Raw genomic sequence first — 25,368 nt, 5'->3', positions numbered from 1 at the left:
TGGTAAATTGATCTGATTGATTGGTAAATTGATCTGATTGATTGGTTAATTGATCTGATTGATTGGTTAATTGATCTGATTGATTGGTAAATTGATCTGATTGATTGGTTAATTGATCTGATTGATGGATTGGTAAATGAATCTGATGGTTTGGTAAATTGAGCTGATTGATTGATTGGTAAATTGATCTGATTGATTGGTTAATTGATCTGATTGATTGGTAAATTATAATTGATCTGATTGATGGATTGGTTAATGGATCTGATGGTTTGTTAATTTGATCTGATTGATTGGTAAATTGATCTGATTGATTGGTAAATTGATCTGATTGATTGGTAAATTGATCTGATTGATTGGTAAATTGATCTGATTGATTGGTAAATTGATCTGATTGATTGGTTTATTGATCTGATTGATGGATTGGTAAATGAATCTGATGGTTTGGTAAATTGATCTGATTGATGGATTGGTTAATGGATCTGATGGTTTGGTAATTTGATCTGATTGATTGGTAAATTGATCTGATTGATTGGTAAATTGATCTGATTGATTGGTTAATTGATCTGATTGATTGGTTAATTGATCTGATTGATTGGTAAATTGATCTGATTGATTGGTTAATTGATCTGATTGATGGATTGGTAAATGAATCTGATGGTTTGGTAAATTGAGCTGATTGATTGATTGGTAAATTGATCTGATTGATTGGTTAATTGATCTGATTGATTGGTAAATTATAATTGATCTGATTGATGGATTGGTTAATGGATCTGATGGTTTGTTAATTTGATCTGATTGATTGGTAAATTGATCTGATTGATTGGTAAATTGATCTGATTGATTGGTAAATTGATCTGATTGATTGGTAAATTGATCTGATTGATTGGTTAATTGATCTGATTGATGGATTGGTAAATGAATCTGATGGTTTGGTAAATTGATCTGATTGATGGATTGGTTAATGGATCTGATGGTTTGGTAATTTGATCTGATTGATTGGTAAATTGACCTGATTGATTGGTAAATTGATCTGATTGATTGGTTAATTGATCTGATTGATTGGTAAATTGATCTGATTGATTGGTTAATTGATCTGATTGATGGATTGGTAAATGAATCTGATGGTTTGGTAAATTGAGCTGATTGATTGATTGGTAAATTGATCTGATTGATTGGTTAATTGATCTGATTGATGGATTGGTAAATTGATCTGATTGATGGATTGGTAAATTGATCTGAATGAATAATTGATCTGATAGAAAGATACTTTCAAATAATCAATCCCATTAAACAGACGATCTAATCAATATCATTATAGTACGTTTTAGGAAATCTTCGCTTCTGGTCATGACACTATGTGAATCCGATTTATCTAATTATAAAGTGAATAACAACAGAACTATGAATTTATAACACGTAACTTGATATATTCAATAGCTACCGGGCTAGTCACTCTCAATTACTAAAAGTAAAACAAAATAGTGTGCGGACCAAAAAATTAATTGAGTATTGGTGCATGTACCTTAAAAGGTCAGGTTAGAAGAACTTCACAATAATACATCATGTGATATCTTAAAAGACTTTATTGTATTAATGAGTTCTCCGGTGTGACATGATCACTACAAATTCATGTTAGATCCATGGTACTGTGTTAAGGCGAATTTATCAGCACACCCGACGCAAAATACTTTTGAGTTTAAAGGCACCACTCATTTGTTTCGTGATCAATACCAAATATCATCCTCACCCTTGAGAAGTAAAGGAGATCGACATTCCCAATATGTCGCCACCATTAAACATTTAAAACCTTCTTTTAACAATAATGTCTAAGTCAAGATTTTGGTTTTATTATTTTAACGTCCTATTAACAGCCAGGGTTATGTAAGGGGTTATGTAAGAACGTGCCAGGTTTGTTGGTGGAGGAAAGCCGGAGTAACCGGAGAAAAAACCACCGACAAGCAGTCAGTACCTGGCAACTGCCCCACATGGGATTCGAACCAGCACCCCAGGGGTTTATGAGAGGGCTTGTGAATTACCACTGGCCACCGCGGCCCCTCTATGTCAAGATAAGAATTATCTACATAATAATCATTGTATGTAATTGAATTAAACATCATGATTGGATGTTCATGGGGTTATAAGATATTGCCCTCGCAGGAATTCAGAAAAAAACACCAATTCAATATTTGACCTTCGACCTAGTAGCAATGCAGTGGTCATGATCTTCAGGTGATGGACTTATACATTTTCCCCATTTCGATTGTCTTTGAATGAAGTAGTATTAGTCAGAACGATACAAAACTTTAAGTAAACAAACTCTTACTTTTCTGTAGACATCAGACATGCTTCTGAAACAATACGTGAAATGACGCTGACTGGAACACAAATAGTACTATTTTCTTAACATCACCAAGACGTTTTATTTGCCTTGAACATGTTTCTGTACATCATAAGGTGGCCTGAAGGTATATAACCGGCAAAATTACTATTAGATTTTTTTTTATATATAAAAATACTCACGATATCCTTCTAAGTGATAACAAAGTTTTATGAGACTCTATGATTCTGGTACAAATATTCATTATGCATGTCAAATTTTCAAGTCAATTTCAATTATATTTTATTCCGTATGTGCAAGTTAATTAGAGAATAAATGATGGAAAACATGTATCATACTAATGATAAGCTTAAACACTACAAACGACTTTCTATGACGAAAAAATAACTTAAATTACATTTCTTGTGTGTCACCTGTTTCTGAATATAACGGCAAAGACATCTAGTCGTTCAGGTTTTATTATTTTACTTCGATTATTTCACGTTTTATCGTGAATATAAATCAAGTGAGTGCTATGTATACAGAGAAAACATTACAATTATTGGTGAAAAACACATTTACGATAACAAACTTATTTTGTGAAAATTGCGATTGGATTTCAATATCATGCAAAGAAACGAGAAATAATCCGATCGAGATTGACAATTTGTAATCAGAGTTATCGTTCCTTCGCTCACTTCCGGAAGGTGTGTCTTCAGCATTCGCAGCATCTCAAGGATTTTAGCCAATTTTAAGCCAGTGCAATAAAAGAGGATAGTTTGGCTTTGTAATACTTCATATACATTGTATATCCAAATACTGAGAGTCTAATTTCATATCCACGTGTATTAACTGAATAGTGTTTTGAAATTGGTTTCAAAGATACATATTACTTATATTACATGTAAAAAGCCAGACTCCATGGTCAGTACTGTACTCCCATGCATCCACATCATTTTCATGTTTATTTTAGAATTGATTCTGATAACGTTTGGGTAGAATCAGAATGTACGACCTCAGTCATAATTGAAATTATTCAGTGGTATAAAACAAACAAAAAACGGCCTCAATAAAGGCACATTTTGTTTGCGACATTAATAATATAATATAACCATTTAAAAGTTGTGTTTATTTTCTCATTGCTATACATACATAGTGTGCTAACCATGGTACGTAAAATTTATATCCAGAATTCAATGGAATTTACCAAAAAATGTTGATGACTTTATTTGGAATAATCTAATATTTTCAAAGCAAAAGGAAGTAATTTCGATCTTAGCATAAAAATAAATCTCTACAGAGAGGATTCATATTGGTGATTTGTTTTGGGAGGTGCTTTTGGTGATGTGTGGATACATTTGAGAGGAGCAGCATGTATAAGGCAGGAAAAAAACCTATGTCATTGCACCCAAATCGTTTTAACCCTGGCTACGCCCCTAAACGCTTTTTTGTTATAGAAGTGTCGTTCTGATAAAGTAATGTCTTAATATCCAAGTCGTTTGCTAACACACTGTTAGCCAAGATATTCATGACATAACACTGTTAGCCAAGATAGTCATGACATAACAGAGAGTAGCTTACAAAACGGCCCAGATCAATATTTGATTTTAAGCTGGTAATATTTTGAAGTGTCCCAATTATCTCCACCTGACTCGGTTTCATCAACTTAAGTTATCTTTTCTTGACTTGAATCGTTTGATAGGTGAACTCCATAAGAAAACATTGCAGAAGTTAAAGAAAACAATCTTAAGTTAAGCATTTTTTGTTATCCTGTGTAATGCTTTTTCATGAAAACAGTTAAACTATGGAATTCCCTAAAATAAAGGTGTGTTGACATGAGTGCCAGTGACATGGTCCGGGTTTGTCATCAGATGCCAATGAAGAACTCTGAGAACTCTTTTTTTCTATTTGTAATGATATGAACTAGGAGACATTTTGTATATGATGTTTATCAATATCTAGCTTGATGTAGTAAAGCAATTCAGATTATTTATGTATATATCAATATTAATTTGTATCTACTGTTAATATGTAAGGAGAGGGCGTGTATAGGCATGTTGTCTGTTGCCCAATTCCGATTGTCTGTAACATCTCGCAAGAAAATATTCTGAAATGAAAAACTCTGAGAACACTTACTCTCCCGAACTTCCTGGTTCTATAGTTTTAACGTTTCACGTATACACTATGTATTGACGGTACTTCAAGTTGAGTCTTGATTATGCTCTCATTGTCGCATCTACATTCTTTATTTTATGTAGATGCATCATTTCATCATAACTTACAATGCTTATGCAGTCAAATATTACAGTCATTGTTGTTAATTTTATCGGTACAACATTGGTTTGGTTGATGTCGAATTTGAATAGACAGGTTTTTTTTTTACTTTAAACAGAAAGACTCTAATTTTCATATTCGAAATATATGGCAGAAATGTTTTATAGAGCTTTCGGTATCATTCTCTTTGATCGAACAAGAATAGTGTTATCCAAGGTGTTCTATAGCTAAGCATTGTTGAATGTTTCTCTTCCCACGACTTTAGCTCAGCGCATTGGAGTCAATAACCGCCCTTCGTCGCTTTTGAGGCATCAAGTTATCTTACCAGTTCTATTGAAAATCGATTTGTGGCTTACTGTGCAATGTTTTTTGAAAGCTTTAATGCGCTTATACGGGTGAGTGTAACGGCAGCCTAAGGACAAGGATAGATGGGGTCATGACCCGGAACCAGTTGTTCAGTTTGAAATGAGTGATTAATTGAATAAATTTTATTCATACTTTTTAATCATTGATTGAATTACGCATTGTTGAATTTCTATTTTGATTGACCTATATGGTCTTCATCATAAGCAGCCGCTGTGAACAACTGGTTCATATAGTGTTCTAGTGAACAAGAGTATTTTTAAGTACAGTCAAACCTGTCTAAACTGATCACACAATAGACAAATATGGTCTTTATAGGTAAGTGATATATATAGATAGAATATAGAACACATTATTGTCAGAGTAAATTACCATGTCAAAGTAAAATTGTTGAGTGAATTTGCGAACCGAATGTCGGTCCTGTTCTTACTGCAAATTGTGCTGGATATTTTTTCATGCATAATGAAAAGATATTCAACAAATTCGCATTTTGCAACCAATTAACCTTGACAGGATAAATTACTTTGAAAACATAATGTAAGATTGGATAGATTGCTAGAATTGGCCATTTGTTTCACCAAAAACGTGCATGGACGTATTAAGCAGGTGGTTGAGGTAGTCACTCAGGCAGGTTTAACTGTACAAGCAAACGTGACGTGTTTGAGAGTAGTTTAAAGCTAAACTACTTGAAAGATTTTAGTGTGCAAGTGAAAAGAAAAACAGAGAAAAGAATATGTTTTTATACATGTTCATCGAGCATTTTTATTAGCTTCAGAAGCAAACAAAATTTAACTTCGTAGAACACAGCATGGTAACTAATAACAAGTTTAACAAAAACAATAAATATCGTTTATGTTTGCACTTTTTTAATCATGGCTTGACAATAATATCACCATCATTTCAAAATTGTTCCTTATATCAAACGATATTCGTACTAAATATTGCAATTCAGGCAAATAAACTAGATGTTTCGATCAAGCACTGAAACCAGATGGACTAGATTTCTTGTTTAAAAGTTCTAAAAGATTCTGGAATTAAAGAGGATTTAAGCCTCTTCCTCTCCCTCTTCCTCCTCGAACTCTCCTTCCTCCTCGGCGGTGGCATCCTGGTACTGTTGGTACTCAGACACCAAGTCGTTCATGTTGGATTCAGCCTCGGTGAACTCCATCTCGTCCATACCCTCACCAGTGTACCAATGCAAGAAAGCCTTACGACGGAACATAGCGGTGAACTGCTCGGAGATACGCTTGAAGAGCTCCTGGATGGCGGTGCTGTTACCAACGAAGGTAGCAGACATCTTAAGACCACGTGGCGGGATATCACAGACGGCGGTCTTGACGTTGTTGGGGATCCATTCAACGAAGTAGCTGCTGTTCTTGTTCTGGACGTTGAGGAGCTGCTCATCGACCTCCTTCATGGACATACGTCCACGGAACATGGTGGCGACGGTCAGATAACGTCCGTGACGAGGATCACAGGCAGCCATCATGTTCTTGGCATCGAACATCTGTTGGGTCAGCTCTGGGACGGTAAGAGCCCTGTATTGCTGGCTACCACGAGATGTAAGAGGAGCGAAACCTGGCATGAAGAAGTGGAGACGGGGGAAGGGGACCATGTTGACAGCCAATTTACGGAGATCGGCGTTCAACTGACCGGGGAATCGGAGACAGGTGGTGACTCCGGACATGGTGGCGGAGACGAGATGGTTCAAGTCACCGTATGTGGGTGTGGTCAGTTTAAGTGTACGGAAGCAGATGTCGTAGAGAGCCTCGTTGTCGATACAGTAGGTCTCATCTGTGTTCTCAACAAGTTGGTGGACGGAGAGGGTGGCGTTGTATGGTTCAACAACTGTGTCTGATACCTGTAACACAAGATAAAGAATAAGTTAACACTTGAAATAGGCACAAAAGTGAGAATGTACGCAAATAGTGATATGTTCACATAGCAATATGTATTAGATATATGAAAGATTTTAACAGCTGAGACCAAGAACCTGCGAGGGATTTTGACAAAGATATCAGAATAATCGCCTGGGAGACATCGACCTGTAGAAAATACCATATAGCATTCTCATGAAGGCATTTTATTTATCATTCAGATAAAAGAAATTAAAACCATGATTCCATTTGTTCTGTATATCACTTCTTCAAACTCTTACCTTGGGGGATGGTACAACGGAGAATGTGTTCATGATCCTGTCTGGGTATTCTTCACGGATTTTGGAGATGAGGAGAGTTCCCATTCCAGATCCGGTACCACCACCAAGAGAATGTGTAAGCTGGAATCCCTGAAGACAGTCACAGCTTTCTGATTCTTTGCGGACAACATCAAGAACAGAGTCTACGAGCTCAGCACCTTCTGTGTAATGTCCCTTAGCCCAGTTGTTTCCAGCACCACTCTGTCCGAACACAAAGTTGTCTGGTCTGAAGATTTGTCCAAAAGGACCAGATCTGACGGAGTCCATGGTTCCGGGCTCCAGATCCACCAAGACAGCTCGGGGAACATATTTGCCTCCTAAAATGTAATGTATTGTTTTATTATCTAATCTTTCAGTTAGGCGTTATGGCATTTCAAATAAAAAAATCGTCTTATTGATATACGAAATTGCCGTTGTCATGTTAGAATATTAAAATCATCTGTAAACCTAACAAGTAACAACAAAGTGAAGGGAAACTTATCTGAAATGTGTATAACAAAAATGAGAACTATTTTTTGAGTAGTATTTCCGCAAACATGCAAAGCGGTATTTGAGCGTATGTATATCAAAACGTATTACATTTTTCAGAAATGGTTTTGAGACAGAAGTCATTGTATCAGAAATAGTTTTGAGATAAAAGTCACTGTTTCAGAAATGGTTTAGAGACAGAAGTCACTGTACCAGCCAATCACAATGAATCTATTGTCATTAGATGTATGCAATAAACGGGATGTGTTCAAATAACTGCCGAGATAAAATAATACGACCTGTCAAATAGTGGTAAATTATGCAGTAATGCTATTCTATTGCATTCTTGCTTTTCGTTTTGTGTAATTTGTTATTTGTGTTTTATTGTTTGTAATTCATATCTTTGTTTATCCGATATTTATGTTGTATATTCACAATTCGTATTGTGTATTTGCTATTTTTATTGTACCTTCTTCATTCACATTGCACCTTTTGTATTCATATGGTAACGTCGATATTTTATGAATGTCGTTAATATGCGAATCTTTCGTAGTGCTATATGGTTTCAACCAGTCTAAAAATCAATACTCCCATGTGTCATCTTTTTAGACAATATCGCAAGAATAACGAAAGAAACAATATGAACCACCAAGAATAACGAAAGCAACAATATGAACCACAATGATGCAGTGTGAAAGAAAATACCAAGTGAATAAGAGATACTGAGACCAGGTACAACAAAGATACAATAAAAATAGTAAAATATACAACATAAATATCAAAGATACAATATAAATCTCGAAACATAGAATGGTTAATTTTACAACACAAATATCAAACTATACATAGATAACTAGTATATAATTGAAATATCACTGTATAGTTTAGCAATGTGTTAAAAAATCAACAGACTGCATAGTTTTTTTTTAAAGTTCATTTAGGTACAAACAACTGTGTCGTTGTCAAGTAACTCTGTTTAAAGCCTGAGTAAACATAATCGTATCCGTGTTTCAATTAAAATTCACCGATTATTTACCTGTGGCCTCATTGTAGTATACGTTGATTCTCTCCAACTGAAGGTCGGAATCTCCGTGGTATGTACCGGTGGGGTCAATTCCGTGTTCATCGGAAATTACTTCCCAGAACTAAAATAAAATGAAACATAGAGTTTAGAATCATAATTATATACTTTTGTGTTGTTTTCAGTTAATGAAATTATGACAGATTTGAGAGTTTGAAGATAATGGTAGAAATTTCTTTCAAAATTAAAATCGAGTACACATTATCAAAAATGTGAGACTTTGAAGAAAATATAAGAAATTATTTCTCAGAACTTAAAGAAAATGAATTATAAATAGCTAAAATTCATTTTCATAAAATAAAATTCGCAAAGATTTGCGATTTTGTAGAAAATGTTAAGAGTCACCCCCCTTAGTTACAATGACTCACTAGTTATTTGTAGTGTGATAATCTTATCACGGGAAGGCTTAGGCGGTAAACATAACCGGTAGTTACACATGGGAAGGAATGTTTCAAAAAGTGCCGAATAAATGTTCTCTAAATAAGAAATCCATTTTTTCATAGCGACACAAAGGTATATTAAACAATGGTAACAAACGGTAACAATGAAAAAATTAGAACAGAATAAAATCCGCACATGCTAATGTAGTAAAATAAAAAAAAATTGAAATACATGGTTATTTCATAATAAATAAATGATATAGATGTAAATTCTTACTTTAGCACCGATCTGGTTGCCACACTGGCCGGCTTGCATATGTACGATTTCCCTCATTTTTGTAGTTGGGGCTGTCTGTAGTGCTAAACAATGTTAACGTGTCTGCGTTCAGTTCCGTACTGGCGTGTTTGTGGTTGTCCTCGGGCTTTTATACTGGCAACTATGGTTCCGAGTCTTAAAGGCCGCGCGTCACTAAATTTATAATATCCTCAAACCTTCAACTGAATTGTTCTATACTTAAGATAAACCCAGATTGCATTTTCTAAAGATTTGCATTGCTAAGTGTTAATCCAGAAAACAACGTTGATTAGTTGTGATAAATAGATTTAGAACTCTTGGTCACTAATGCGTTGGTGCGCGCTAGTAACATAACAAAAGAATTTTGATCAATAGCTTATGTAATGTTAAAATGGAACTGTTTGAACCTTCGGCGAAATCATTTTGGATCAATTAATCGTCATATTTGGAAGGAAAATTGAGCGCATTTGGGTAAAAAGAGGATTGAAAGTGTATGAACTTTTAAAGTAATGCCTTATTGCCAAATCGTAATATTAACATGTTTTTGAAATGTTAGAACTAGTTTTCAAAAGGTAGATTTTATTCGTCAAAATTACGATTGATAAATTGATTTTAATGCACTATATATCAAAATTCATTGCACTTTTGTTTCAAGTCACTGAGTAAATTGAATATTGATTATATTTTTCTCTCTTTGTTATAATGTTGAAATTTCATTTGAAATTCAGAAAATGGTAACATAAAATATTAATGTATCAAATATCTTCCTTTGATTTTTTTTATTAAGATATTTACACTCATTAACGAGCAATTGTCTGTACGGAGATAATGGAATATTTCAAATATCATTGATTTTTTCCACCAAATTTTAAATTTAAATTTGATAAGATAGAAGACAATGTCTAATTAACGGTTGATGGTCTTATCATATACGTAGGCTTGAGTGATGGAAGCAGACTAGATATTTCGAGTTCATTAAACTAACCGTATTGAAAAGTATATAATTTGTGTAAGTTAAGCTGATGTCCATGTATACGGATGTCCATGTATTATTACATTGGGGCGGTGTATTTGAGAATTGGTACAGTGAATCCATTGATCGTTTTAATGAGTAAAAAAAGTTGAGTATATTATCGACTCGGTACTATAACAGTCTACTGCAGGGTCAATATAACGTTCTAAGGTAGATAAATAAACCGAACCTGAAATGTTGACATACATCTCGTACAACAGAGTGCGACACACACACCCATTGTTTGCTGAGTGTAAATAACAAATATCGTTATCGGAAAATTTACATGAAAATTTCGTGTGTGTTTATATCTGAAACTTAGGAACTACAAAATGGGGAAACAAAACAACGAGATATTGTCTTTGTAAAGAAAAGTATGTATCCTTTTTCACGATTGAAATAGAACGGACCTCTGCGCAATCTATAGTTACAATGTTCTGCACATCGATATATATTTCGATTGGTGTATATTGCAAATTAAATCCATTTATCTTTTGAAATAACCGAACGAACCTGACTTTATTGAAAACATCGCGATTATATGTGGCCTTGGTGTGGATCACAGTGATTTTGGAATTGATATACATATGTACTGCACCTCGACTTTAGGTTATGTTATGATCGCATGATACAACCCGTCTAAGAAGCCTGTAGAAATCATTGAAAGGACAACAAAAAGAAATAATTAGCTATCTTTCGACATTGAAAGTCTGTACATGAACATTTATTCAGATCGTCGAATCTTGGGACTTAATTCATGGATTAGATGAGGACACCACTTTTATCGAAATACTTTCGAGTATTTCTGAAATTATAAATTGATTTTCTTTACTCCATTTAATATATAAAATAAACAAGGCTTTATAATAAGTAAAGATGATTGATTGTATTTCCCACATCATTAATTTCAAGAATATTGAGTTTTTGTTGTGTTTTCTCATTATACAAACTGAACACATCTATGGTCTTTGATGAAACAGAGCTTAATACTATTGTTTTTTCACAGTTAAACTTGAGGATTTCAATTAGCTTCCAGCAAGTCGACTTCAGTTTGTGCAAATAATAACAGAAATATGTCTTTTTTCCCTATGAAACCGGAAACTGTATTTGTGACCGAGACAATCCTTCCTTTTTCAGATAAAATCTTACAGATTTAATTTGATGTGGTGTAAAATATTGAATGTACAAAACAACATTGGTGTGAATCTCGACACTCGCAGTATATAGTGAGTGAAAACTAGTTTTGACCAGAAACAAAAGAATAATTCTGTAGGCTATATAAGTTTCTTATAACGGAAGCGATTCCCAAAGGCGTTCATATTTTGGTCACTTTGTGATCTTGGCTGCAGGCAAAAAGACAATGGCTAATCAGGGTTGTTTCCCCTGGCAATTGATTAACTTGATAATTACGTGTAATTACCTTTATACGGAAAATGCCACCGATGACAATAGATTTATTTAATGTGATACTGAATATGAATAAATGAATAAAAGTTAGGAAAAAGTAATTAGGAAGAAAATGTCTGTGTAGGGTTACATTGGCAAAAAAAAAAACAACAAAAAAAAAAACACAAAAAAAAAACAAAAACGGGTCGATAGGTCGGGATTTTTTGTGTATCTTTCACTAGATAAAGTAATTGCCGAAACCAGAGTCTGAGATCGAAATCCCGACTTTTGGAATGTGTGGAGTCAAAGTGTAAAATTGTACTGGATGTAAACTGTAGTCATATAACATGTACCTTTGTTTTATAAAGCTACATATCGCCAAATTGGTTTGTTAAAGTTTAGGTATTACACAACGTTAGCAGTGCAGATATTTATTTACAATAATGTAATTAACGTTAAAATGAAATCGATAATACCAGCTTGTAAATGATACTCGATTAGCAGACCAAAAGTCTAGGCAGTTCCTAATTAAATGACATCGGCTTTTGGTTAACAACAAGAACATCATTAACCAAGTAAAGGAATGATCCATGACTTATCTTTGTAGTAACATTGTATCTAAAATGTATTATTCATTTACTTTTACTTTTCAATTTATTCATATTTGATGTTTAATTCAATGGCGGTTTATGAAAGAAGCTGAGAAACGGAACGGACTGTCCTGTAATTAGCTTTTCGTGAATTTTATATAAAGATACCCCTCCTATAAAAGATCACAGTTGATAAAATTACAGTTAGTCTTCCAAGTAAACGCATAACCCTATGGTTGTTTGAATTAATGAATTCTTTTGAACATTTTTATTCTTATTTCAGCCTTTAAAAAAATGTGATATAATAAAAATGATAACTTTTACTTGCACTACTATTTTTTCCTTTACCTTATTTCACTCTGTTCGGTGTAAGGGCTTAAGTTTCTTGTGTAAACACGTTTATTTGCAAAGTATGTACAACAAACATAAAAAAATCGATTGAAAATCAGAAGTGTATTTAACACCTTTATATAAACCGTCATACCCTTCAGTTCCACCATATTGATTAGTTTACACATCACGTGACCAACATTCTTATATTTGTTCCATTTCAATGGTCTCCATGCAGATCGCTGTATTTTGTTTGCATTATGCTACGTGTTATCGATTTTGATTCAGGCTAGCAGTTGCGTTATTTGCATTTAATTCTCAGTTTCTTTAAATGATCTTGGTCTCTAAGTTTTGACTCCACAAAACAGATCGGTTGTATTATTTTATGTTATGTTAACTGGTATCTAATTATCCCCCCTTGTCGTTATGCATGAACATGCCGCTAGCATTTCATAACTGAGTAGAGTTACTCATTTATTATTTATTAGTTTTTTTTATTAGTGTATCTATGAATTGTCAATGGTTATGTTTTGTAATAAAAAAATCGCTTTATATTGCTCAATTGTTAATATGCCTGCCATTCTAACACCAGTAGTCAATCTCTCGGTTGTCCGTCTGAGGTGGAATAGGACCTATTTGTTGACGTTTTCTCTTAGAACTCCTATCCCTTTTCTTCAGCAACCGAGTCCTCTGATGACGTCAGTAGTAAAGCACTGCAATTGATAATCGGGAACCTTCGATACTTTCCGTAAACGAGAAACGAGCAAGAGCAACATCTCGAGAAATTTCCGCCATTCTTCGGAAATTATTGATATATTTCCGGAATAGCCGGAAATTTCACTTAGATGTTGTGATTGAAGCAAGGAGCATTCAGAATACCATTCTGGTCCAGCATTATATATACGTATAATGTATTTTCCGAAGATACATATGTATGACGGAAAGGTCTGAGTGGTGTTCCGATGTGAGACACGAGTAAACGGAAAGTACCGATTAATTGATGCATACTTTAAGGACTTATCAATGATGCTGACGATCAAAACAAAATAAAACTGCATGTAATGCCAACACCGTACCATCTCATCATAGAAGTAAAATCTAAATTATTTGTTGTGTAATAAGCTTGCTTCTATCTCCATGGTAAAAAGTCTTATATCATTACATAACCCACTCTACATTACCAGTCATAGTCATTTGAAGACAAGTAAGATTTTGAAAGAGGAAGACAGACAGAGTTCTCGGAGACAAGTCAACAACCTACGGTCTCTACCTGTCGACAGCCTCATTTCGGGGTCTCATAATGGTAAGGCTACCGGCACAATGTCTGACACATTAACCGTTAAGCCATCGTGCCCTAACGTTCTCACAACATCCTCGATATTTCAGGGGTTACTATCACTGTCATTATATTCTCCCCTGGTATATATCATAGCAAATCTGATAGTTTGGTCCTTTGTTATCCGTCAAAATAATCGAAATACGATTCACCATGGTTAACAATAAGGCTTTGATATGAAGCTTTTCTCTCTACATAATCTTGTAAGCCTGTGATTGCTCAGTTTTTTCATGTTACTATGGCATATTCCAGGGGTGGATATAACGACAATGATAGTAACCGCTGTAGTTTCCAGGGAGTACTAACATCAGTGAAGCGACAACTAACGAAAGCTTCTACCGATACAGTGATAGTAACCCCTGTGACACTGGGAACCATTCCTTCAACTCCTGAATTAATCTTTTTAAATTAAGAATGACATTGGTCTCTGACCAGTTCAAAGGTCAGCCGCTCCTCGTTAACTCGAAGTGATATAACACAAAATCTCTGTTTGATTTACAGTATTGTGTAGGTCCAACATAAACGTTTTATTGCTGTTTATATACACTAAACTATAATATGACACCCCTGTTTTAAGATATGTTTGACTATCACATACAGCTAATAAGGAAGATTTGAATTTGATTGTGAGTTTATAGTTTATAGCTTCGAGTTTCTTAACTTTAACTAAAATATAACTATTTGAGCTATTTCAGAAGAAGAAACTAGGCCCTAGTAGCATTTAAGGTTATACATATCTAGAAACCAGATCCGAGTTCTAACTTGAAACCATAGTTTTCATTCAAGCTGATACAGAACTAGAAACTAGGCCCTAGTTCCATTTAAGCTTATACATAACTAGAAACCAGACCCAAGTTCTAACTTGAAACCATAGTTTTCATTCAAGCTGATACAGAACTAGAAACTAGGCCCTAGTTCCATTTAAGCTTATACATAACTAGAAACCAGATCCGAGTTCTAACTTGAAACCATAGTTTTCATTCAAGCTGATACAGAACTAGAAACTAGGCCCTAGTTCCATTTAAGCTGATACATAACTAGAAACCAGATCCGAGTTCTAACTTGAAACCAGACCATAGTTTTCATTCAAGCTAATACAGAACTAAAAACTAGGTCCTAGTTCCATTTAAGCTTATACAAAACTTAAAACCAGACCCGAGTTCTGTTTAAGCTCACGCGTGAATACAGGTATCACATCCTGTCTTTAGTTACGTTCCCGTTAACAAAATCCGGAACTATGAACTCACAATCATTTCCATAACTCAGCTGTATTAGCACAGCCTTATTTTGGAGCAAATTTTATTTCGTGACTCGAAACGCGCTAAAGTATGATTTTGAAAATACTTGTGGTGTATGTCTACACAAAATCACAGAAGACAACATCTCTTTACGTCATAGTTTTAATTTTGTTTCTGAATTTGTTGTACGTCATTTTGGTGTTATCCACATGATGTTTGCTCTTCAATGGGAATCCCATCCATTATACACGTTTTTCTTGTGTTATAAAATCATATTGCAATTCTGTTAAAAGTCCAAAAAATGAATTAATTAATAACGCTGGTTAATTTTATTATTGGCACAATGGCTTGTTTTTCATCAACTGTTTTAAGTCCAAAGAAATAACAATAGTATGACTATGCGAAAGTTTTATTTTGTTTGCGTCCTTTGGTTCAAGTAGAAGTTGCCTCACATAATTTAAGCTTCCTCTCCCTCTTCCTCCTCGAACTCGCCCTCCTCCTCGGCGGTGGCATCCTGGTACTGTTGGTACTCAGACACCAAGTCGTTCATGTTGGATTCGGCCTCAGTGAATTCCATCTCGTCCATACCCTCACCAGTGTACCAATGCAAGAAAGCCTTACGACGGAACATAGCGGTGAACTGCTCGGAGATACGCTTGAAGAGCTCCTGGATGGCGGTGCTGTTACCAACGAAGGTAGCAGACATCTTAAGACCACGTGGTGGGATATCACAGACGGCGGTCTTGACGTTGTTGGGGATCCATTCAACGAAGTAGCTGCTGTTCTTGTTCTGGACGTTCAACATCTGTTCATCGACCTCCTTCATGGACATACGTCCACGGAACATGGCGGCGACGGTCAGATAACGTCCGTGACGAGGATCACAGGCAGCCATCATGTTTTTAGCATCGAACATTTGTTGGGTCAGCTCTGGGACGGTAAGAGCCCTGTACTGCTGGCTACCACGAGATGTAAGAGGAGCGAAACCAGGCATGAAGAAGTGGAGACGGGGGAAGGGGACCATGTTGACAGCCAATTTACGGAGATCAGCGTTCAGTTGACCGGGGAATCGGAGACAGGTGGTGACTCCGGACATGGTGGCGGAGACGAGATGGTTCAAGTCACCGTATGTGGGTGTGGTCAGTTTGAGGGTACGGAAGCAGATGTCGTAGAGAGCCTCGTTGTCGATACAGTAGGTCTCGTCGGTGTTCTCAACAAGTTGGTGGACGGAGAGGGTGGCGTTGTATGGTTCGACAACTGTGTCAGATACCTAGAAAAGTTATTCAATGATTTACGTTTTTTTTTATATATCTAGCTTGTATTTTTCGCAGATCATCGAGAAAACTGACCCAAAATAACTTTTTTTTTAAAAATTATCTTTGCTTAGCAATGTAAAATAGCAAACACATATGATACTTATATATACTGGTCAATCACGATGCTTCTTTAAAACACTTTATAAGTTATGCTTATTTTACAGTAAACAGAATCAATTATACAAATTTACCTTGGGAGATGGTACAACGGAGAATGTGTTCATGATCCTATCTGGGTATTCTTCACGGATTTTGGAGATGAGGAGAGTTCCCATTCCAGATCCGGTACCACCACCAAGAGAATGTGTAAGCTGGAATCCCTGCAGACAATCACAGCTTTCTGATTCTTTGCGGACAACATCAAGAACAGAGTCTACGAGCTCAGCACCTTCTGTGTAATGTCCCTTAGCCCAGTTGTTTCCGGCACCACTCTGTCCGAACACAAAGTTGTCTGGTCTGAAGATTTGTCCAAAAGGACCAGATCTGACGGAGTCCATGGTTCCGGGCTCCAGATCCACCAAGACAGCTCGGGGAACATATTTGCCTCCTAAAATTGACCATATATCAAATAAAAATATGTGAATCAGAAAGCTGATGTATTAAATGATATATTTGCGATTTGTTACTCTGTGTTTGTACGTTTAAGAGTTATCTGTCCCTGCGGTTAAGTAATGATGGTAACGTCATGTGTTTGTGAGCATAACGTCAGATTTTTCAGAAAAAACGATGTGAATTTCACTCACAAAATAATGACGTCACAATCAGTTCCTTCCCACAACCACAAGGGAATTAAATCTGTAATATTTCAAAGACGGAATATAAACCATAGCGATGACAAAATATAAGATCGAGGTTGACTTATGTCAACTTCTACCGGTGTTATACAGAAAACACATCCGGTGTACTGGGAAATAAACACCTAGCATATTTTCTGTAATTACAGAACGTTTTATGTGGTTTGGAACATTCAAATACATGTATGTATCATATATCATGAATGAAAATGTTTACTAGATAAAGATGGTTTATCTAGTTCATATTGATGCCACTAGTTATATAGGTCATCCCTTGACATTGTAAAAACTCTTGTTTTTCATGCTTTATGCATGGGAAGTTTAAAACATAAATGCAGAATACACTTTACAATCACAAAAACTCTCTGAAATATGGGATGAAATTTTAAACACAATTTTGGTTTCATTGTCTGACCATATGTAATCCGAACACTGCGTGATAGATTTAGATATAATGAAATTTGGCAGTACTGCCAATGCAAAGGTTTTAATATTACAAGGACAAATAAGAGCTGAAAATGATGTTTGGCAATACTGCAAAAAACATTATATTACATCTACGTCTAGACCATGAATCCAAGTGGTATCTTACAATTTTACAGTGTAAGCTATTAGATCTACACGTACAAAAGGCATAAATGCAAGAATTTTGCAGAGCATAAATTCTGGGTTGGAACTAATGTTTATAATGCATTATACACGTTTTTTGTGTCCATTCAAATGCTTGTCAAAGCTTAATGATTAGTGAAGAAAAATTAGTATGTCAAAATTTTAGTTTTCATATCATAATTACCTGTGGCCTCATTGTAGTACACGTTGATTCTCTCCAACTGAAGGTCAGAATCTCCGTGGTATGTACCTGTGGGGTCAATTCCGTGTTCATCGGAAATAACTTCCCAGAACTGAAAATATATATTAAAACCCTTGTCACGTTTCATTAACAGATATGCCAAGATTAATTGAATTTAACAAAGGCGTAACAAGCGATTGTAATGATTTAGTTTTCTGTGTAACCATTATTTCATGTAAGATATGTTATCCACTTTGTAAGTATAAAGATGTCTGCCATCTAGTTTAAAATCAGCGAAGGAACAAATTCACAAATGTCACGTGGATGTCTCGTTAACAGATTGGGTTTAAAAACCCATACAATCCAAATAAGTCTGACATTGCTCCTTAAAAAGTTCTTACTCATGTTAAAATGTTACCTTTTTGCATCCTCATCCGTAAATATCGAACAAACAACCAATGTTTTATACTAAAATGCTCTCTGAAATACTGTCGTTCGATAAGTAGCGAATAATATTAAAAGACATTTTAAATGGTCAAATGTGATAAATGAAAGTACAATAAGAAATGTTTTCATTAAGTTTGAAATTATTTCTATTAAGAAAACTATTAAGTAAAATTAGCAGGTAAAAACTACAGTAGAAACTGTAATCTCTAATTGAGGTCTGGTATTAAAACGCTCCCCTTGATAGAGGTCACGAAGAAAGGTACTTTTACAAAAATCACATCTTTGTATTATCAATGGTGTATTTTTTATTTGCCTGATTTACCCTTGTAGTAAATACAGCATAGTTACCTTAGCACCGATCTGGTTGCCACACTGGCCGGCTTGCATATGAACGATCTCCCTCATATTGGTAGTTTGGGGCTGTCTGTGTCTCCGAAGGCGGACTTCTTCAGTTATGGTTTGTTGTTTAGTGTCTCCTAGACTTATAAACCAACAACTATGAACTGCCACTAACGTTCCGGCCCATTGACCCGCTATTATTTGAACAGGTTCGAGCGAATAATAGGAATTAGAGATAAGGCTTGGATATCTATTCTATCATACCATGGCTGTCTTGTTTAAGTCACCATTATCAGATCCTGTATATAAACCTTATTTAAACATAGAGAGGTATCGAATATCAATATGGACAGCTTTTGTATACGGGTTAGGCTCCTACTTTTTAATTATCGAACTGTTCATACTGAAAGGCTATGTTGTAATGTATAGAGGCATAATTCCCTTACTGCCATGGAGAATTTCTATTTTGCCAAACAAACATTTGTTTAAATTACATACGACCGCGTTGAGTATAATTTTCTAGTAAAGGTTTTTTTTCTATTGAAAGGAATACAATGAAAACGAATTTAAGGTAAAAAACGCTGAAAAGAATCTATTGAATGCTATAATCGAAAGAAATGTTGAAAACATTTAAAAGAGAACGTAAAAGAAATTTTCTTCAACCGATGATATAACCATTTTGGTTTATCGATTTTCCTGATCACTCATTTTGAATATGCATTACATGATGTTTGTTATAAATAACAATGCCGCTATGTACCTTTTCAATGTCATAACAATAAGTTGTATGTCAGGTTTACTGAAAAACTATTACCGTATAATGTTAAAGTTAACAGGAACTATTCACTCTTTACAGCTAACGGTATATGACATGTGTCCTTCATATCCGTGCCCGGAATAGAAAAGTACGAACTATTCGTCAGACATAAGGAACTTGAAAAGTAGTATGATTTGAGATTAAAAATAGCTGGTAATTGATCATACAAGTATACAATGTTGTGATTATGTATGTAAATAAAAGGAGAGCAAATATGTTGAGAATCCAATGCGATGATACTTCATCTGACAACAGGAATATATTACTTGCTATGGTTTGAGATTTAGATTACCAAGGCCAAATTTCATCAGCATTCCTTAACATTCAGTAATTCCTTAATTTGATATTTTTCCATAGAAATCATTACAGAAAACAAGGAAAAAATTGAAGTTAAGGCGTTTTAGTTTACATCAGTAATGCTTGTGGATAATTTTCAGGGTAAGGAATTTCTAAAAATTAAGGAATGTGGATGAAACTGGGCCATCGAACTTTATTAATCTTAAGAGTTTACTATGGTGTTAATATGCAAGTAAATGAAAAGATAGCAAGTATGTTTAGCGACCTTTCAACGTATTCAACTACTTATCACTATTAACTAACACTATCATCATTTCTAAGGAGGGTTCATTATATAACTTTTAATGTATTTAATTAATCAATACCAGTGTTTTTTTTAAAAGTATCGTGGAATACATTTACTTATTGAATATGTACTCTATAACATGAAATATTCTGAGGTACTTTCTTTTTTAAGGGTTTTCATCAACATATAACGGTTGACACTATCATCGCAATGGTAACTACTCCCTTTGTGATACTGGGTCTCACTTGCTCTGCACACCATGGCCTAGTTTTATCATCTGTTCTTAACTTTAAGGAAGACGTTTACCTCTGTTATGCTTTCACACGGAGAATTTTACGTAAAGGAATTCCTTAAAGATAAAATTTGTTGATGAGACTTGAGCCTTGTTGTGACTTGTGATATCGTTATCGTCATCCAATTATTCTCAATAAGATTGTAACTCTTAACATGACCTCGAAACTGAGGACATTTACTCTTGCATGCACCGAGTTCAATACCACTTTTACATTTTTAGCAGTCTCCGTATAGATACTTTGTTAATGCACGTGCTAACGTTGAACCGATTAATTAACACATGTGTCTAAAAGTATCTTTGTAGTAGATAACGAGGTTGTTTACATGTTTTTGTATGCATATAATTAAATTTTAAATTATGGTCATGATTTATTGTATATTTAAAGAAATTTCTGTTGTTTTAATTTTGCCTTTGTGCCTTTGTTTATATCTATCACTTTTTGTATTTCAACGACCTTAAGTAGCATGATCAGCGGTTTCATTTCACATTTCCGTTTGAATTTTACTGATGACGACAATTCGTGGGCGTATTTTCCACTGGGCTAAAGGTAAAACATTTCTTGTGTATATTTCTGTTTAAAATTTTGTAAATCAGTTTCATTTGATCACTCAATGACTCCACCGGCTAGTTTTTTTCAGGAGATGTTTGTAATAACTTCTAGAACTTTACAGTAAAGACGACAGCGGGGCAAAGCATCAATGCCAGAATACTTGAGTACTTATAAGTATATACAAAGTAAGTAGAGATTTTTTCGACCAATTCAAATTTGAAATTAACTCTCCTTGCTGTTTTAGCGCAGTCAAATTTAACGAATAATTGTAAATTATGATTTATTAGCGCGGATATGAATTAGCATAATTCGGCGTTTCATTAAAGACTTCTGTTTGTTTATAGGATGTACAACAAAGTAGATGCCATAATACATCCATTTTTGCGACTTATTACATAATCTCTAATCCTTGAGAAATACAATCAAATTATTGAATAATTTGGTACCTGTTTAATGATAGATGTTTTCGAATAAGGATTGCTAAACTTCAACTACTAGAGCCAAAGTTTCTGAAATATTATTGGTCATAGTCATTGTTGTTCATTACTGAAGGCGTTGTAGTGGAAAATGCTGGTCTATAAATACATTATGTTGTCATGAACCGTGTAACTAACGAGTAAATGGACTCGGTCACCTCTTAACCAATTACATGCCAGATAACATCGGGTATTTGTCAGTCATTTTGATCAGTCACGGCTATATATAGATGTATACTGTAGCAAGTCAACTATACAAATAAAATTTATAACTCATTCAACTTTGAGTAGATTTTAATGCCTTTTTTATTATTCAAATTTCAACAACTTTATAGTTTTATTATATAATTACAAAATTATAATTTCATTTCATTTCCTTAATAATCCCTGAAATATACAGGACCAAATATGATAAAAATACTCTAATATGGCAGTGATATAGTGCGTAAAAACTACTTCAAAGAGTTAGGCTTTCCATGATCCTTCCTCCTCGAACTCTCCCTTCTCCTCGCTTAGCTGTGGCATCCCTGTACTGTTGGTAGTCGTTCACGTTGGATTCAGACTCAGTGAATTCAATACAATAAATGGACTAATAGCGTAGGATAATTTCATGATTGATATAATGGCTTAAATTTTTCCTCAAATAATTCAGTCCAAAGATACAAAAATAACAAAATGCTGGAATAATTTATAACGATAGTATGAATATGTAAAAGTTTTGTTTGTATCTGTATGTTCTTTAGGTCTTCATATTTAAGCCTCCTCGTCGAACTCATGTTCCGAAAGGTTAATACAAATTGGTTAATTTAAGCCTCCTCTCCCTCTTCCTCCTCGAACTCTCCCTCTTCTTCAGCTGTGGCATCCTGGTACTGTTGGTACTCAGACACCAAGTCGTTCATGTTGGATTCGGCCTCAGTAAACTCCATCTCGTCCATACCCTCACCAGTGTACCAATGCAAGAAAGCTTTACGACGGAACATAGCGGTGAACTGCTCGGAGATACGCTTGAAGAGCTCCTGGATGGCGGTGCTGTTACCAATGAATGTTGCAGACATCTTAAGACCACGTGGTGGGATATCACAGACGGCGGTCTTGACGTTGTTGGGGATCCATTCAACGAAGTAGCTGCTGTTCTTGTTCTGGACGTTGAGGAGCTGCTCATCGACCTCCTTCATGGACATACGTCCACGGAAGATGGTGGCAACGGTCAGATAACGTCCGTGACGAGGATCACAGGCAGCCATCATATTCTTGGCATCGAACATCTGTTGGGTCAGCTCTGGGACGGTAAGAGCCCTGTACTGCTGGCTACCACGAGATGTAAGAGGAGCGAATCCAGGCATGAAGAAGTGGAGACGGGGGAAAGGGACCATGTTGACAGCCAATTTACGGAGATCAGCGTTCAGTTGACCGGGGAACCGGAGACAGGTGGTGACTCCGGACATGGTGGCGGAGACGAGATGGTTCAAGTCACCGTATGTGGGTGTGGTTAGTTTGAGGGTACGGAAACAGATGTCATAGAGAGCCTCGTTGTCGATACAATAGGTTTCGTCTGTGTTTTCTACAAGTTGGTGGACGGAGAGGGTGGCATTGTATGGTTCTACCACGGTGTCGGATACCTGGAAATTGATAGAAAATAGAATTGATAATTAAAACGGCATTGAATATCATCAACATAAATATGAAAATTGAATACTGCAAAAATAATCAAATTGATGCAGTTGTCACCTTTTGATGGTTTTATATACTAAATTAACGAATATTCATCCCTGTGTCGAACTGTCCAAAATCATTTTTTTGATTTCACCTACTGTTGATGTCTTCATTGTACATAAACTTTAATATGAGTAGCATCATTTATTTAATCATTTATTGATTTTATTTGATAAATAATTTAAATGCTGTTTTTATGTAATTGCTTAATAAATATTATTAAACTAACCTTGGGTGATGGCACAACGGAGAATGTGTTCATGATCCTGTCTGGGTATTCTTCACGGATTTTGGAGATGAGGAGAGTTCCCATTCCAGATCCGGTACCACCACCAAGAGAATGTGTAAGTTGGAATCCCTGTAGGCAATCACAACTTTCTGATTCCTTTCGTACAACATCAAGAACAGAGTCTACGAGTTCAGCACCTTCTGTGTAATGTCCCTTAGCCCAGTTGTTTCCAGCACCACTCTGTCCGAACACAAAGTTGTCTGGTCTGAAGATTTGTCCAAAAGGACCAGATCTGACAGAGTCCATGGTTCCGGGCTCCAGATCCACCAAGACAGCTCGGGGAACATATTTGCCACCTGAAAATTAGCAATTTAGTTCAATTATCATATTTTTGAAATATATATAAAAGGATATTTTATTTATTGTTGTTTATTTAATTTTATTTTAGATGAATACGTATTGATATAAGTATGTTCAAACTAAATTTTGGCGGCTTTACCTGTGGCCTCGTTGTAGTACACGTTGATCCTCTCCAACTGAAGGTCGGAATCTCCGTGGTATGTACCGGTGGGGTCAATTCCATGTTCATCGGAAATTACTTCCCAGAACTGAAGCAATAATTAGGAATCGATCAAAATCTAAGCACTAAAAAGTCGATTTAATAGATAAAAGAGAAATCAAATCATTCTTAGAAAAGAAAAAAAAGATGTCGAATATACCTGTAAATTATCTCGACAATGCAAATTAAATCTATAATTTAATACAACTTTAATATAGAAACATTTCGACAACATTGTTTTTATTTAGTTTTATATGCAAGTACTTAGTATTCGGTCATCATTTTATCTAAAACAGTGTCCGAAGTTTAAGTAACATCTCGACAGTATTATTTGGCATTGGCCCTGTTTTTAATTAAATCTATAATTAACACAAATAAAATGAATTACAACTACATTGTATTTACAAAATGTAGTTAGTTTGATAGCCATGTTCTCAAAATTCAGTGAACGTTATGTCTGACAATCTATTTTTGTTAATTTTCATATAAACTATTATCAAGCGATTAATGCATAATTGCATTATAGTTATTTTGATACAAAACTATTATCAAATTTTCCATTGGTTATTTTATTTCAGAATATAAATGATATAATATATTTTGTATCTACCTTGGCACCGATCTGGTTGCCACATTGGCCAGCCTGCATATGTACTATTTCCCTCATGTTGCTGTGTGTCTGTGCTGTTACTCTGTGCCGTACTGGTTTGTATCGTGGCCCCCAACTGCTTTTATACAGGAGTCATGGTGCTGGTGAAATGACCGTTATTTAAATGGGATATTGTTCTTACCCAGTCGAGTGGATAATCTAACAGTGGGCTGATAATCAACAGATAGTGATATTTGGTATTGGCAAACTTCTCACGTATCTAAGAGGCCGGGCCAAGATCTATTAAAGGGCTTAGTATTTCGATAATGGTATTCGAAAACTAATTATATATGCATATAATTCTGCCAAATAATCTATTATTATGCATTAGTGTTATTGGAAAGTAATAAGTTACAGGAATATATGCAGTGATAATAATTACAAACTACAATAAATACAGGAGAAATATTTGTTACATAGACCATGTGATAAAGGTACATCGGTATATTGTGCTCAGAATCAATACTCTATCATCTCTATATGCTAATTAAAACGACATTAATTTAATTAATAACTATTTAAAGTACCTTCGATGTACAGAGAA

The 25,368-nt window shown here is 35.1% G+C and overlaps 1 protein-coding gene across 5 annotated transcripts; it reads right to left on the bottom strand.

Moving 5' to 3' along the window:
* Positions 1–5,688: 5,688 nt before the first annotated feature.
* LOC138306912 (tubulin beta chain-like) lies at positions 5,689–24,944 on the bottom strand. 5 transcript variants are annotated; one of them, XM_069247476.1, is made up of 4 exons: positions 24,786–24,873; positions 8,656–8,764; positions 7,113–7,468; positions 5,689–6,815 (listed from the first exon to the last, which is right to left on the bottom strand). In XM_069247476.1, the coding sequence occupies exons 1-4, from the start codon at positions 24,840–24,842 to the stop codon at positions 6,000–6,002; spliced, it is 1,338 nt and encodes a 445-aa protein (XP_069103577.1). In that variant the 5' UTR covers positions 24,843–24,873; the 3' UTR covers positions 5,689–5,999. The 5 variants fall into 5 exon arrangements, with proteins under 5 accessions (XP_069103577.1, XP_069103576.1, XP_069103582.1 ...); XM_069247475.1 differs by lacking the exon at positions 24,786–24,873 and adding an exon at positions 9,358–9,516; XM_069247481.1 differs by lacking the exons at positions 5,689–6,815; positions 7,113–7,468; positions 8,656–8,764 and adding exons at positions 15,412–16,537; positions 16,775–17,130; positions 18,171–18,279 and having other exon boundaries at positions 24,786–24,866.
* Positions 24,945–25,368: the final 424 nt, after the last annotated feature.

Source organism: Argopecten irradians, chromosome 14, assembly GCF_041381155.1.
Source record: "Argopecten irradians isolate NY chromosome 14, Ai_NY, whole genome shotgun sequence".
Taxonomy (NCBI): domain Eukaryota; kingdom Metazoa; phylum Mollusca; class Bivalvia; order Pectinida; family Pectinidae; genus Argopecten; species Argopecten irradians.
The sequence above is the reverse complement of the archived record's forward strand: the minus strand, read 5'-3'. Positions and strand labels throughout refer to the sequence as shown.